The sequence below is a fragment of the Micrasema longulum genome, unplaced genomic scaffold, assembly GCF_059751315.1.
Source record: "Micrasema longulum isolate JH-2025_06_02 unplaced genomic scaffold, ASM5975131v1 h1tg000236l, whole genome shotgun sequence".
Classification (NCBI taxonomy): Eukaryota; Metazoa; Arthropoda; class Insecta; order Trichoptera; family Brachycentridae; genus Micrasema; species Micrasema longulum.
Genome location: NW_028277441.1, coordinates 330,161 through 346,598, shown reverse-complemented (window position 1 = coordinate 346,598; position 16,438 = coordinate 330,161). Strand labels below are relative to the sequence as shown.

General features: G+C 30.1%; 1 protein-coding gene across 1 annotated transcript in view; it reads right to left on the bottom strand.

Moving 5' to 3' along the window:
* Positions 1 to 2,951: 2,951 nt before the first annotated feature.
* The window catches only part of LOC148283459 (uncharacterized), a 58,268-nt gene continuing 44,781 nt past the window's right edge, over positions 2,952 to 16,438 (bottom strand). The window contains exons 2-5 of the mRNA XM_088243807.1: positions 10,812 to 11,186; positions 7,897 to 7,970; positions 4,601 to 4,754; positions 2,952 to 3,649 (exon numbers count right to left, since the gene is read on the bottom strand). Of these exons, the coding sequence (XP_088099933.1) occupies positions 3,549 to 3,649; positions 4,601 to 4,754; positions 7,897 to 7,970; positions 10,812 to 10,974 (492 nt within the window). The 5' untranslated portion in view covers positions 10,975 to 11,186 and the 3' untranslated portion in view covers positions 2,952 to 3,548. The remainder of the gene's footprint in view (positions 3,650 to 4,600; positions 4,755 to 7,896; positions 7,971 to 10,811; positions 11,187 to 16,438) is intronic.

Genomic DNA, 16,438 nt, shown 5'->3' with positions numbered 1-16,438 from the left:
TTTTATGTTTTATGGCTCTTTACTTATTTGTTTATATTCTTAATTATGGGGTTTTCCGGTGATATAGGGACCTCACTAGATAAGAGTTATTGTATTAAAGGTAAAGTATTCAATTAGTTATTCATTACGGAAGTACATCAATATTATCGTAATCACTGAATCGGGTTTAATAGCGGGGAAAACACCAAATATAATTATTTTCCTCAAATATCATATAAGTGATTCAAAATCTAACTATTAACATAGATTTATTTTTTTCACTGTTTTTGGAATGTAAAAAAGTTCACTGTTTCAGGTCCCGACTAGCTAGAAGTTTCCTGTGTTTAGTCGTTTCTCTTTTCTTAAAAGCACTGCAAATTTAAACATCATAAGTAAATTTACAATGAGGATGTTTAGTGGTTTAAAAAAATAAAATGTTTTTAACAAAGATTTTTTTTTCAATTTTTTTGTATCGTATTATCAGCGCTACGGTCTTTTAAAGTTTTGTATTTCTGACATTAATCCGCGTGTGACGTCGCAAGTTCTCTTCCGCTTCTTCTCGGTTAGTTCTGTTGATTGGTCCATTGACGATTAGCAAACCGGAAATCTTACTTAACCCTCTTATCATTGGTTGATTCATATGAACAAGTGACGTCGTTCAAAGCTGTTACTGCGCGTAAGAAAACATTTTTTGGATTAAATTTTTCGTAGGGCTGAAATAGGTACGAAACTAAATAATAACCCGTCGAATAAGTAATTTTTATGTTTTGAAAATGTTTTATACCACTGACGGTTAAGTGCAACAAGCAGTTCCCGAATTCATTTACCCTTTTGGGGATTATGACGTCAGCATCAGTCTAGTTAGAACTTTATGATAGGGATTAACAACAACGATATATCGTTGTTTAGCAGTATAAGGGTTAAATCATGTTTTAATACAATAAAGTTCCAAGTTCTTGACAAATATACAAAACTCACCAAGCCAATTTATATACGCATATACACGCACGTAAACATTATTCTCTACCTTCCGTTACAAATACAAGAGTTACTAGATACTCTACCCTGATGCTGCAAAAAAATAAATACAACCTTGTTTGCCAAGGTAGATTTAAGTGCACTGTTTACCCTGTTCCTGGCACCTACCCTCCTTTCAATATCTTTCTGTCTTTCCATATGTTTACGTAGGGAGTAAATATGCTTCCTAGTCACAGAAATTCTTCTTCCTGATTCAGAATATTTCCATTCACATTGATTTCCCATCTAGTTATACTTTCACCCCTTTCAAAAACCGTTACTTTAGATTTATCAACATTCATTAACAAATCGCTTTTCTTGCATACATCATAGACTTTCGTGCAAGTCTTTTTTGCTGATAGCAAGAAGCACGGCATCATCAGCACACACAAGACAAATAACAGCTATATCACCTGTTTTAAGATAAATATTATAAATACATTTCATAAAGTCCAATTAAAGGCTTCCAAAATCACTCGCAGGCGAGCTTGCTTGTAATATTGATAAATTAAATTATTGTCACATAAATATAATACATGTAAATTAACTAATGGTATACAACTCGTAATATCATATTATTAACTTTTGTGCGGCTGTGATGTCACACTAGTCTACCTACGATACACGATTTCATATGTATTTCTCTTCTGATGAAACTGTATTTTTAGTAATCTTCAAATGGACATTTTTACACCGGATTTGGAAAGTAAAATTTGTATAAATATGCTGGATTTCAATACAAAAAATATTTATCCTTGCTATGCAAAGATGTTATCATGTTTTGGTAGAAGACCATAATAAAGGGAAAAAATATCAAGGGGTGAAATAAAACGCAATTTAATAAATAGGTATTTATTTTTCTTGTTAATATAACAAAATAATATATTCAGTAATTCAGTAGTACAAATAATCAAGCAGCACAATACTCACATTCATAAAAAGGATATTAGTTACGATTCGAGACAATGAAAGCAGATTATAGAAAAATAAAGTACCTAAAAAATAAATAAAGAAATAAAATATTCGTTTTAAACTTAGAACAGACTTGTTTCTCTATTCTGTAGTCAAAATGACACTTGTAATTAATATTTAAAAAGTAGCTATCTAAAAAAAAATTACAAAATCGATGGCATAGGTCAACAGTTTTTAAAGGTATTAATTAAACTTTTGTGGGAAGATAATAGTAAAAATGTAATTTTAAAATTAATTTGTCCTAAAAAACTGGAAAAATAAATTATAAAATCGAATAATAAACAACAAATTTGTTTTGATAGAGGCAGTATGTTTAATTAATCATTTTAAAAATATGTTACTTCCGGAAATATTTATTTTAAGTAGTTTTTAGTTTTATTACTAAACGATTCATTTGAAAAAAGACAACAGAACAGTATTAATGTATAAGTCCTGACGATGAGGTAGTAACCTCAAAACCGGTCGACGTAGGTACTAATAATTAAAAAATAAAGTGGTTTATGTCAATTTATGAACAAAACGTCATACCAAAAAGCGTTTTTTTTTCATTTGTGGTAGACACGTTAAAATAGAATATAATGTTTCTGGTTCAATTTCAAAATAAAGTAAGATGCGCGCGCTGTTTTCAATTGTGATTTATGTGACATTGCGCAATTTAGAAAGTAAATAGTATTCTGAAGAATCTGTCTTTTCCTCACTCGCATGTCACCCAAGATTGGCGAGGCCGTCGAAGCGAGCATCCTGCACCAGCTGGCGTGAACAAATCATAAGTAAAAACACAGTAATGGTTTCTAAACCATAAAACCTGTGTGTGTCATATCTACTATGAGTTTTTGCTTATGGAACTCGAGATATTGTGTTATTGCTTAAAAAACAGCACATCGTTTTTCGTACTGAATTTTTTTTTTTTACTGCTCATTAGTATATTTAAAATGGATCGAAATTTCTTTCAGAACATCACCCCATATTTATCTCATTTAAGATTTTTGATAAAACTGCTTTTTTGCTTGTGACGGTAGTACAGGCAGAATAAACAATGCGTAAATTTAACCCAGCCGATGACAGATCATAAACTCTTTAAATGCCTAGACTTGCACACCCTCAACAGCTTCATTTATGATGTAAAAATATTGAATATTTTAAAAACAAATGAACTATTTGTAGCAGATGATTATATTATTTTCAAATAATACGATTTATTTTAGTGCTTTCGCATTTATACAATAACCTGCGGAATCTTTGTAGACAAGTAGAGTCTGAATTTATTAAAATGATTTTAGCATAGATAAATATTTTTTATGAGAAGGGAATATATAACTCAGGCATTAACAGGGCTGTAGCCTCTCGTTGGCTTCGAATCGTGCATACTGCCGGTGATGACTATGTCTGAACATCCACATTTCTTCAAGAATTATTGACTCAGTACAGCTTAAAAATATACACAGGGAATTTTCAAATTTTATTTTTCAATGGATATAATTTAAGATAGTGAGGTTATGTTGGTATTTTATTTGTTGGGTGGTATGGTTACATGAGTGGGTGATTAAGGAAGAACTTAAATAATGTATTTGATGATTTATTTATCGCTTATAGGGGGCTTTGGCATATCTTCCCCGACTTTCGTCATCTCTTAGTTGCTGGAAGTAGCTGAATACCACACACCACATGTACACGTAGATCACTGAAAAATAAAATTAGCATTAAAATAAATTAATAAAAAACGGTGAGTTTTTGTTCAGCAACAAATTCAAAAGAGAGGTTTGGTGAATAAGCATTTAAATATAATGATCAAACAATGAAAAAATATATTAGAACCTGCTGACGAATTGTATGCTTACAATTCAGCACTTTGATTTTAAGATTATTGTTTAAGTGCTTTTGAAAATAAATGAAAAATATACAGGATGTTCTTTAAACTCTGTCACATCCAAAACCACGACGATCAGTATGAGCAAGAAGACATATTTGCATATTAAAAAAAATATTTAGAATGAAGAAAATTAAAAAAAATATATATTAAAAAAACAAATGGTTGCTGACTTCTGCAGGGGAGAAGCGAGGGGGGTGTGGAAGCGCGGTTGACAGCGTATCAGACTTCTCCCTCTCCCCTCCCCGTTTCTTCCATGCAGAAGAAGGCAGCCAGTTGTTTTATTTGATATTTTATTTTTGTAAATTTTATTCGTTCTAAAAAAATATTTTAATGTGCCAATATGTCTTCTTGCTCATACTGATCATCGTGGTTTCGGATGTGATAGGGTTTAAAGAACACCCTGTATATGTGTATATGTATAATTAGCAAATTTTACAATCTCCAAAATGGGTTTTTGTAAAAGTTCCTCAGAATAATAAATATAAATATATTTTTTCATATCCTTCTCTCATTCCACAACTTATCTTTTACTTTACAAACTTTGTACGTATTTCTGTTAATATTTTTTATTTACGTACACACTATTTAAATTCACATGCCGTAGGCGTGAAGCATCACAATATATTTTTTGTTAATTTCCCATATTTCTATTTCTATTCCCTTTACTTTCCCTGTGTTATTATATTAATTATACCATTTGATCCAACTTGTTTATTTCGGTAAAAATGTTGTAAAACCCACTAAGGCTTTGTTGCATCTTACCAACGGAAACGATTCCTAGAACCAACCAAAGGGTTCCATTGAAAACATCCTTTCCTATGTAGAAGACTGTGGCGGTGTAGATGATGCTGACCAGCAGACCAACGGCTAGCATAAGTCCAAGGACCACCCAGGGTAACATTAGGAACGTGTTCCGCTGTAATATACCAATAAAAATTAACACAAAATCACACAATGATTGGCCGGATTCCCTATCAAATGAACAATAATGTTTTATAGTAATACATATAATAATAACATTTTTTATTCCAGCTCGATTGGGCGGTAGTACAATACCTAACCAGCTTTACAATCAGAACAAAGTATAAAACAATCAGAAAAAAATATTAAGAATAACACCAATCGTATGGAAATTAAACAGAAATAAAAAATATATAATAAATACATTTTAGTTTAAAAAAAAACATTCAAGAAAAAAACATAAATGACCTACTTATACATATTAAAACTGAAAAATTGAGTAGAACATGTTATCTATTATTTAAATTTGATTTTGAATTGATCTGAATTAAAGAGAATCTCTTAGGTCTGGCCACTGTTGCACTCCATCCCATTTGTTTAAAAATTAAAATTTTAGACTTCAATGCCTGCAAATGTGGATGCATTGGATATCTAAATCACTTTATTTTTATATGTCCTTTAATGACTGGGAGGAAAAAATTATTTTATAACCTTTCCAATTTATTTATCACAAATTCTTTCTTGCACAAATTGCTTATTGATTTTTTTTGGATTTTTTTTCAATAAACTATACACATTCTTACAATATTAATACATTATAAAGAAAACAAAGCATTAAAATATATTTTGTCCCGATAAACTATTCAACAATAGTTTGTCATCGGATGCTCAGTCATTAGTTTTTATTAATAATCAAATAAAAAAAGTACAGACATAATGCTGTATAGTATAAAAAAATAAACATAAAATAAAATAAAATAATGAACAGATAAAAATAGTTTAAAGAAATTAAAGTAAGTAAATAGAGTAAAATAATACAATTAAAATTTAAGAATAGCAATTAACTTGAATATATTTTAAATATAAGAAAAAAAATAAACACATATTTAAATATTGTGTGCTCATAAATGTAATCAAAACAAGATAAAAAATGAAACAAAGTAAATCGAAAATTTCAATTCTTATCTACAGAAAAATAAATAATAAGAAAATTAAAAGTATCTATTAAAATTAAGATCTAAAAACGTAAATAAAATAAGAAAGAAATAAAAGAAAAGATTAACCTAAGAAAATAACAAACATGTATTCAATGAGAGATAAAAAAAATATTAAAAAAATGTTTTACACAAATAACAAATCAATATGGGAACGTTCTGTTTACTAACCACTTAGGTAATAAAAACATAATTTTATTTTTACCATGAAATGTTTTCATGTCAAGTGGCAACATATTAAATATTTTTGGAACCATATAATCCAACGTACGTACGTTGTCCATATTTATTTTTAAATTTTGGTACAACTAGGCCATCAACAGATGTAAATCTTGTTAGATGGCTGTGTTCTAATTTATTTTTATATTTCGAGCTGAACATCTGTTGGATAATAATTTTGATCCATAAAATGCCCTTAACTGATAAAACATTTAATTTATTATACATTAATGGAGTATTATTTCTCTGATTGTATACATAATTGGGTGCAATCAATTTGACAAGTGCATTTTGTACATGTTTAATGTTTGTTGCACAAGAATTACCCCAAGTGGTGATCAATTCTGTTTATACTTTTTTGAGTATTAACTGTTCTTTATTATGAATATTTTGTTAATGGCAATAATAATAATATGTTGAAATGATTTTTTTTTTACAATAATCTTTTCTTACATTTCTAGATTTATATAAAATATTTTACCTTAATTACATTGTGTTTATTTTTTAAAATTTATCATTATAATAATATTATGTTTGTTATCATTTTAAAAATTTTGTTGTGATTTTTCTAGTTTTTTAAGTTTTATCTTCTTTTGTATATTTTACTGTAAGTTTCTCTTTGCTGTTAAATAGGCGCTATCAGGTTTTTGGTGGGTTTTTATCTGTTAGTGCCTATTTCAATTTTGGTTGGAATTTTGTTAGTTTTGTTATATTTATGTTTATTATTTTAATTATTATTTTAAATTATTATTGTACTTATATTTTTGTTGTCTATTGTTTGTGTCAATATTGTTATTCGTGTTGTTCTTATGTTAATTGTAAATTAATCTAACTTGTTTTTGGCCGATGTTATAATGTTTTGGTAGTAGGCCCTAATAAAGGGAAAAAAAAGAATCTCACATGTCCTGTAATAAAATACAAAATATTTTTATCATTAATTTAACTGCACGTTTTTCGGAAACGGTTTTTGCCTAACAAAATGATTAATAAGTATTTTTTGGAAAACGATGATTTTAAATAAAGTTATTAAAACGAGACGAGGATTGATTATAGAAAATGTTTTTTTTTATAGGTAATGTACAAACATTGACTATTAATTTGTACCTACATATAAGTACATAATATGTTAGTTATACAATTATAAATGACTATTTTTTCTGTGGATCTGTGAAAATCAACTCAAACAACAATTATTACAAATCACGCGATATACGTAGCTTTTTTCTACACTATTTTAATACAACACTTGTGCCAAAGTTTATTAATAAATACCACAATGACATTCAGCAGTAACTGTCGACACTGAGAACTGGCCGATTCCTTTTAAAATAAATAATGCCAAAAACGGCCACATGTCCTATGTGATAGATAATATGTCAACGGTATCCTATCAAAGAAAAATAGTCCTTCGGAAATAGTGTTCGAAATACTGGTTTTCAAAAAGAGAATCTTCAAATAATATTTGTAATCTGCAAGCTTGTTTTAGTACTAAAAAAGCTGACTCGGGTCAAAGATGTAAAATATAGTGTACTTTTTTGTATGGAGAAATAAGCTGAGGTAATCGGCTAGTTTTATCGTTCACTGAGAAGGGGCTGAGAGCTGGGCGCACTTCATAGATATTTTTTGTAGGAAGATATAAACGGAGGTGGTGATTTGTGATAATTTTTTTTTTTTTTTTGCTTAAACATATTTACTATAAAACATTATTATCGAAAGTTTAATGTAATGGTAAGCTGGGCATACTTGCTTATTTTGACGATTCGCCCCTGATATACAGGTATATACAGTATATATATGTAAGTAGATTTTAGTATTCGACATAATGCTGAAAAATATTTTATGTATGTATAATTTTTAGGAAGTACAGAAATAAGTCTTATTCACCTTTAGTGCACCAATAATGAGAAGTGTAGATATAAGTATCGTCATTGCTAAGTTGATCACCAGAATTATTTTTACTGAAAATAAAAAAAGGTATTGTTAGCTCATGCAGAAAAAAATAAAAGGATGGACAAAAAAATGTGGATATGGAGGCTTTACTGACAATGCTTTTAGTCAATAAAACAAGTTCCGAGATAATCGCATTTAAAGCTTTTTTATTCTTTCAACGCATTTTTCTTCCACAATTTACTTTTATTAAAAAAAAATTAAAGCTTTGAAAGAGTAATTTTTTATTCTAGGCATATCGTAAAATGGAAAATCAGCATCTTGAACCTATATGTAAAAATATTTGAAATATATAAAGACTGTTGACTTTATACATTCTGTCTGATAGCCTCGATCTTATGTCAGTATTAATTACAGAGTGGATGATTTTTAATATGATCTTTTTTGATAATTTTATATATTGAGTAGCTACTCTCAGGTAAAAATCTCGTGAAAAGAAATCGACTGAAGATTTGTCGGCCTCATGGAGCAGGTTAGTGCGTTTGCCTGCTATTAAATAATAGAATTGAAATAATCAATATAAATCAATCCACCCATGCCGTTCGGGTTTGTACAGCCATATAAATGCCAATAGCCATATGATGCATGATTTGAGAAAATTTGTCAACAACTGATGAATGAATTAAATGGTAAAAATAATGGAATAATGCTAAATCATCATCATAATTTCCTTTCCGCACCTAATGGTGCATAGGGCACTGCATTGGTACACCAATCGCAGCGTATCTTGATATTTTTTGTTACATGAAGTTACGATGATCAGTCTTACGCTTCAAGTACCAGTCCAGGGATTATGAAATATTCTGGTGAGAAAACCCCATTATAAATAAATATTTCATATCAATTATGTAGGGAATCGAACCCGAGACCTCTTGCTTGGTAGGCAAATGCGCTGGCAGGCATTTAAAAATACTCCTTCTCTTAGTGCTATGTCAGAAATCGACAACGTTGACAACCACTCTGGTGATGGTCTCTCTCTTATGTGTTTCTCGTAAAATCTGCTCCAGAGTCCTGAATCCAGTCTAGTCTCGAATATTATGTAGGCAGGACATCTATCTTCTTCCAGCCCTTCAACATCAAATAAAGCAAGCGGTACTTTTCTTCACACTTTATATGCCCCAGTTACGAAATTTGATGAACTTTTATAGTGGTCGAGAGTTCTCTATTCGTTCTAGTTCAACTTGAAACTTGAGTTTGTTATCAGGTGTGTCTAAGATATCCTTAGCATTCTGCGATGTAACCACATCTCAAAAGCTTCCAGCCTGTTTATAGTGTAAATCTTCAGAGTTCAAGTCTCTCAGCCGTACAACAATTATAGACCACACATATTTTGCCTTATTTTCAAGTTTAGATTATCATTGCAGATGAGGGATTCCATTGAAATATTTAAAAATGAGTTATTCATAGCATAAATTGAAAAGTGTAAAATCTTCTTTAACGAAAGAAAAAAAAATATACGAAAATACGTAGGGTGGGTTCTATGGTAATCGAAAATGTTACAGTAATTGGACATTCTAAATCTTATGCTAAATAAAAACATATTATGCATTCATTTTAAGAAAAAAATATACAATATTATTACAATCACATACAATTAATATAATCACTAGATCCTCAACACAAATACAACTTAAACAAATACCACTTTCGGACAATGGTATTTTGAGTATTTTTCAATTAAAATCTATAACCTACTTCCGCTATCTATTAAAACAATTAGTAACGAGAAAGTGTTAAAAAATGATACAAAAAATGGATGGTGGAGCTAGGTAGAAGTAAAATGGATTGTCTCATTTGCCCAAACCAATAATGAATCAACTGCTCCACAAATGTATAACTTATATTGTGTTTTTATTCTCTCATTGTGCGTTTTGTAATATAAATAATATGGATGTACATAAATTAATTATAAACATAAATACGTAGTATTTAAAACTGTCTGAACATTTTATTAATTATCTTTGTTTATTATGCCTTCTTTGTTTATTCTTAAATGTAAAATATTTAAAAAAATATATATTGTTAAGTGTTCTCGGCACAGAGAGGTCACGTTATTTTTATTATTAATCATAGTTTATAATGGAAAAAATATGAATGAATTTGGTGAAAATAAATTCTTACGTCAACTTATTTTTACCATAAGACTTAGTGTCTAATTATTATAGCATGTCTAATTATTTTAACACCCGCCCTACATATAAATAATATGAAAATAAAAATACTTAAATAAAACAATTGAAATCGAAAGAAATAAGGGAAAATAAGTTTGTTTAAAAATTATCAAAATAACCACAAAACGTAGGGTATAGATTTTTTGAAAACATTAAAAAATATGTTAAAATAAACCCTTTTAACAATATTTTGAGTTTGTCCAAATTTTTGTAGACAAGGACTGGATTCAACTCATTGGGGAGCTGTTTATATTAACATATTACAACAGAGATGAAGAACATTTAAGAGAAGGTAATATAGATGTCTAGGCATCTACAGGGCTTATGACCTGTCAATGGCTGGTTTAAGTGGCTACTTTACACACTGTGTAACATTCACCACTGTGTCCAATTAAACCAGCCATTGACAGGTCATAAGCCCTGTAGATGCCTAGACTTCTATACTACCTTCTCTTAAATGTTCTTCATCTCTGTTGTAATATGTTAATATAAACCTTTTTATTAAACAAATATTTAAATTTTGGGGTAATTTTGCATTGGCGGGCTTGTTACTTATTACGATTAAGATATCAACCAACCAATTAAAATATGAATGTATTAAAAAAGTATTATCTTCGTAGTAAAAAAAAGGCAAAATCCAATCCGATGAAAAAAATGTGTAAATACTAGGTGTGTACAAACCTATTGATGATGGAAGCCAATCAATGACGATAGTCTTGAATTCAACGCTGGTTGTAAACATGACAATGATTGCCACAATAGACAAGATGATTCCTGACACCCCACTCACAATGGTTCCTGTCTTCAGCGAACAGCATCGACAGCAGGTTTGAAGACAAGACATCTTGATCACTTATTCAAATATCTCTTCCCTAATAACGTCAGTTGCTTAAATGTCTCCTTTCAAACAGTCACAGATTTCAAAAGACGTCTTAAACCGTTCTGCCTGTAATGTTTATTAACAGCCAGTGTTGTTTTTTAAGTCACTAAATTCGATGTTTATTTTTGAAGGTTATCGCTTTACTGCTTATCAGCGTTTAACAGGTTCAGTCCAGTCTGAAAATAAAAGAAAACATATTAGTTACGAAATAATGAAATCTGGAAGACCAATATCTCTACCTAGATGAAAGAATTATTGGGAACTGTGAAAATTTAAGCATTTACAAGGCTTTATGACGGGTAATTTATTTATTGAATTTTGATTGGAGTTTTAATAATATTAATGTTGTGATATTTTGAAAAAAAAATAATTTTAATTTTTTATTTCTCGGTAAGTTACTTATGGGAAAACAATTAATTAAGCTTTATTTGTACCTTGACCAAGAATAACAATGGCACAATTCGAAAAACTTTTTTTTTACACACTCACTCGCGCTATCAGTAAACTAACATTCGTTCTCAAAAACAAATTCACAACTTAAAGTTTTATTACTTGTTCGCTTGTTTCATGTAGTTTGAAATGTTTTTAGAAATAACAATGGCATAATAATAATAATAATATAATAATATTTGGCTGATTTATATAGCGCCATTTTTGTAAAAAATCACCTCAAGGGCGCTTTACAATTGTATATCTAAACTTACATTCTAACTAAACTTAAGTGATACATTATTTATGATCATTGTGCCACTATTATTTCTTGAATCCAAGTAAAAAAGTATAACATTGGAAATTTTTGCTTTTAAAGCTACATAAATATTGTAAATAATTATGCCGTTAATTGTACGGAAATAAAATGAATTCAGGAATATTTTTGCATATTAAATACAAAAACGTCAATTTCAGATTGGGTCATTATTATCGCTCAGGTGCGATATATTGATAGGTAAACAATCTCAAAATGACAACGAACGCGTCATATACATATTTATATGGTTTTACAAAGTGTACAGTTATTTGAAAGGTTTTGACTTATTGTTAAGGTGTCTATTTTCCACGAATCTACATTTAATTCACAGTTATGTGTGAATATTTGCAATTGAATAATCATTATTTGTATTATGTCCACGTGATTTAGTTTTTTGTAGAGCCTTACTTATAAACCTGGCATTTAGTTACGCCTAGGGATAGTGGTCGAATAAGGATGGGAATACCATCCTTAGTCTACTACTATAATAAGGATGATATTCCCATCCGTATTCTACCATTATGCCTAGGCGTAATATTATCCCAGGTTTATAAGTAAGGCCCTTAGAGTAATTAAACAAAAAATTTGGGCAAACTTTATTAAGACTTCTATCGTTTTATTTAAAAATATAAAAAATGTTATATATACCATTTTAAGCATTATGTTTGACTTTCTATAATAATGTTTTATAGTAACTATGTTTATGAAAATATTTTTAATAAATCACTAGCACCGTTTATATCTTTAAATATTTAAAGATTATTATTTAAAGATTCTCTATTTGGAAACCAGTATTTCAAACATTATTTCCGAAGGACTATTTTCCTTTGATAGGATACCGTTGACATATTATGTATCACATAGGACATGTGGCGTTCGAAGTGGCCGTCTTTGGCATTATTAATTTTAAAGGGAATCGGCCAGTGCTTAGTGTTCATAATGGAAATATCTGCTGAATATCATTGTGGTATTTTTTAATAAACTTTGGCACAAGTGTTGTATTAAAATAGTGTAGAAAAAAGCTACGTATATCGCGTGATTTGTAATAATTGTTGTTTGAGTTGATTTTCACAGATCCACAGAAAAAATAGTCATTTATAATTATATAACTAACATATTAGGCGTATGTATAGCCTGTGAGCTCGCCAATACATGACAGATGACATTAACATAACCATAGAAAAACATAGCAGTTGAGCTCTCAGAAGTAAAGCAACGTGAATGCAGCAATGCTTGAACTACATGTCAATAATATTCTAATAATAAATAATATTATTTGGCCATACGGAACTTTAAAGCACACCTTGGTTTAATTACTAATAGTATTTTATCGGTTAGGTAGGTGTATTTAAAAAAAATGTTGAGTATCTGAAAAAAGCACAAATAATTATGTTTTTGTAAATGATGTCAGTAGCGACACTCAGAGAGTGGCTTTGTGACGTTTTGACATTTTTTATAAGAAATTCATGGCGTAGCCGAAATACTGTTATAAAAACGAGGATGTTTTTGTTGATTGACGTTAGCAGGCGCTACCCAGTGGCGACTTTGTGACGTGAGAAATTATTTAAAAAAAGAGATTCATGGCGTAGCCGAAATATTGTAATTAAAACGAGGATGTTTTTGTTGATTGACGTTAGCAGGCGCTACCCAGGGGCGACTTTGTGACGTGAGAAATTATTAAAAAAAATAGATTTATGGCGTAGCCGAAATATTGTAATTAAAACGAGGATGTTTTTGTTGATTGACGTTAGCAGGCGCTACCCAGGGGCGACTTTGTGACGTGAGAAATTATTTTAAAAAAGAGATTTATGGCGTAGCCGAAATATTGTAATTAAAACGAGGATGTTTTTGTTGATTGACGTTAGCAGGCGCTACCCAGGGGCGACTTCATGACGTGATGAAATTATTAATTTAAATATTTTTTTTCATTTTACATAGCGTAGCCGAGATAAGAAATTGCGTGGTGTTTCAAAATTTAACCGTGTAGGTAGCCGCCTAGTTACAATATTATTTTTGTATTTGTATAACTCCTGTTTTATAATGTTTATGTATTTATCGCTATAAGAATTAAACTAAAGATAGTTTTTATTTTTAATCGCTATCCGTTTTTTAAATTATGTTTGTAACACTCAGTAATATTTATTTTTCAAGTATTCAATGTTATTTTTGCATTTTAATTAATATTGTTAATATAAAGCGTGTTTTTATTTATTCGAATTTACTAGACTGTTTTTATTACAAAAAATAAAAATGCATATTTCTCCATGTATTTTTCTGTAATAAACAATCTATTAAAATAATACACATCAAATTTCCATTGTCTGTTGATTTTATTTGCAATCTTCTTTTTTTTCGATGGTTAAAACTCTAGGAAATTTAAAGACAATAATTTTTTTACTGTCATATATTGGCGAGCTCACACGCTATACATAGCCCACATATTATGTACTTATATGTAGGTGTTGTATTAAAATAGTGTAGAATAAAGCTACGTATATCACGAAGTTAATTATAATTGTTGTTTGAGTTGATTTTCCTAGAACCACATACTAAAAAATTGCCACTTATATTATATTATTTATGTATTATGTAATTATATCTAGTTACAAATTGATGGTCAATTTTTGTACATTACCTATAAAAAAAAATCACTGCTCGCCACTGATGCCCTTTTAGGTGGGTACAAATAATTTATTCACACATGTGAAGTTTAAAACGCAAGTATGTGAAAACGGGACACCGTTTTTAATTTCATATGTTATTGTTAAACTACATATGTGTTCTATATTTAAATTCACAAACAAATACGTTAGGTTTAGAAGAGTTACACATTTATTTTTCAAAAATAAACTAATGACTATGGACGGTAGCCAGAATGGCGGGAAAATGAAAAGTTAAGTGTCTTTAACCATGATTAGTTAAGAAAAATATTGTTTGTGGCCAAGACGTAATATTTTTAGACGCGGACACTTCCGGATTTTAATATTTATCAAAGGAAAAATAAAATAAAATGTAAACAATTACTTGTAAAACATTTTAGTGTGGAATCAATATTTTAATTATGTTCTTTCTAAGTAAGCATTGAAAAAGTTGTTACTGTATATACTCTACTGTAAATACTTATGTATGTATGTAATGTAAAAGATACTTGTACCGTTAATTCTTGAAAATAAATAAACAGAGAAAAAAAAACGCGAAGAATATTTTTAAGAGGGGCAGCAAATCTACTCGTATATTATACATTTACAGGGTTTAGTATCTGTCAGATCATTTATACATTGCATAACATTCACAAGTTTACCCATGTTTGAGGAACATCCACGTTTCTACAAGTTAGGGTATTTATTTATAATATATACGGCCCAAGTCAATGAGACTCGTTCTTATACTTATCGATAGGGAGATATCACATTTTGAAAAATATTTTGAAGGAATAAAGGTCTATGAAATACTGTTACGAAAATATTTTTTTTGTTAATGGCATAAAAAATATTTTTAAATTTGTAATTTTGAATTCCCGCAAAAACCGTAATTTTATTGGCCACGCCCCTAATACGTCACGATCCATGTTTATTTGTTCCTGCCCATTCAAATTTGTTTGGAACATTAGCACGAATCTTGACATCACCACTGCCAAGGCCAAACATGTTGCGTTTTTCTAACAACGTATTTTTATTAGATTTCTTTTTTACATTTTTGTATGAAAACATTTTTCCACAATATCCATGTTGATTTTGAAAATACTATTTATTATTCTAAATCCATTTCATATATTTTTATGAGTATTCCCTATTATACCTGTCTTAAATTCATCTTTTGTAACCCTGCTATAGATTGGTTTCCCACACATTCGTTTAAAAGATCGCATTTCAACCGCTTTCATTCTAATTTCATCCTTCCCCTGCCAGTTTCATGTTTCACTTTTATAGATAAGTGTCGGGACTAAAACTCTGTTGTTTAGCTTCGATTGGCATATTTTTATTAGCAATAAGATGTTCAGCCCTACGGGATATTAGATCTTTAAAAATGTTTTCTTACGCGCGGTAAAAATTAGAGCATTAAATTGTACGGCAAAGTTTCTTGAAAATATTTGAAAAAAAAAAATAAAAACCAACCACTTTGAACCACGCGACGTCACTTGTTTATATTGATCAAGCAATGATAAGAGAGTTATGAAAGATGCTCAATATCCTCCGACTCTGTCAAACCAAATCATCGAAAGGGTCGAGAGTTTCAAATACCTGGGTGTATATGTTACAGAAAATGGCAGCTTTCAAAAAGAACTGGGAGTGCGGTTAGGAGTAGCAGGCGCCAGATTCAACAGTATGAGGGCTGTCTGGAGATCGGGTATTTACTCAGTGAAAACCAAATGACGCCTATATAACGCCTGCATAACACCTTTTCTCCTCTACGCATGCTTATCGTGGGCATCGTGGCACCTCACTAGGGCCCAAAACAGCAACATTCTGAGTTTTGAGAATAGGTGTCTCAGAATAATCTTGGGGGTGCGGTGGTTTGACTTTGTGAGGAATAAAGTAATAAGAGAACGGACGCAGCAAACTCCGGTGACAACTGTCGTCATATGAGGCGATGCGGTTAGCTAGGCCATATACTGCGGATGCCTCCTAAGAGCCGCAACCACGCTTGGCTACTTTACAAGGTATCAGGTTCTCTCGACGT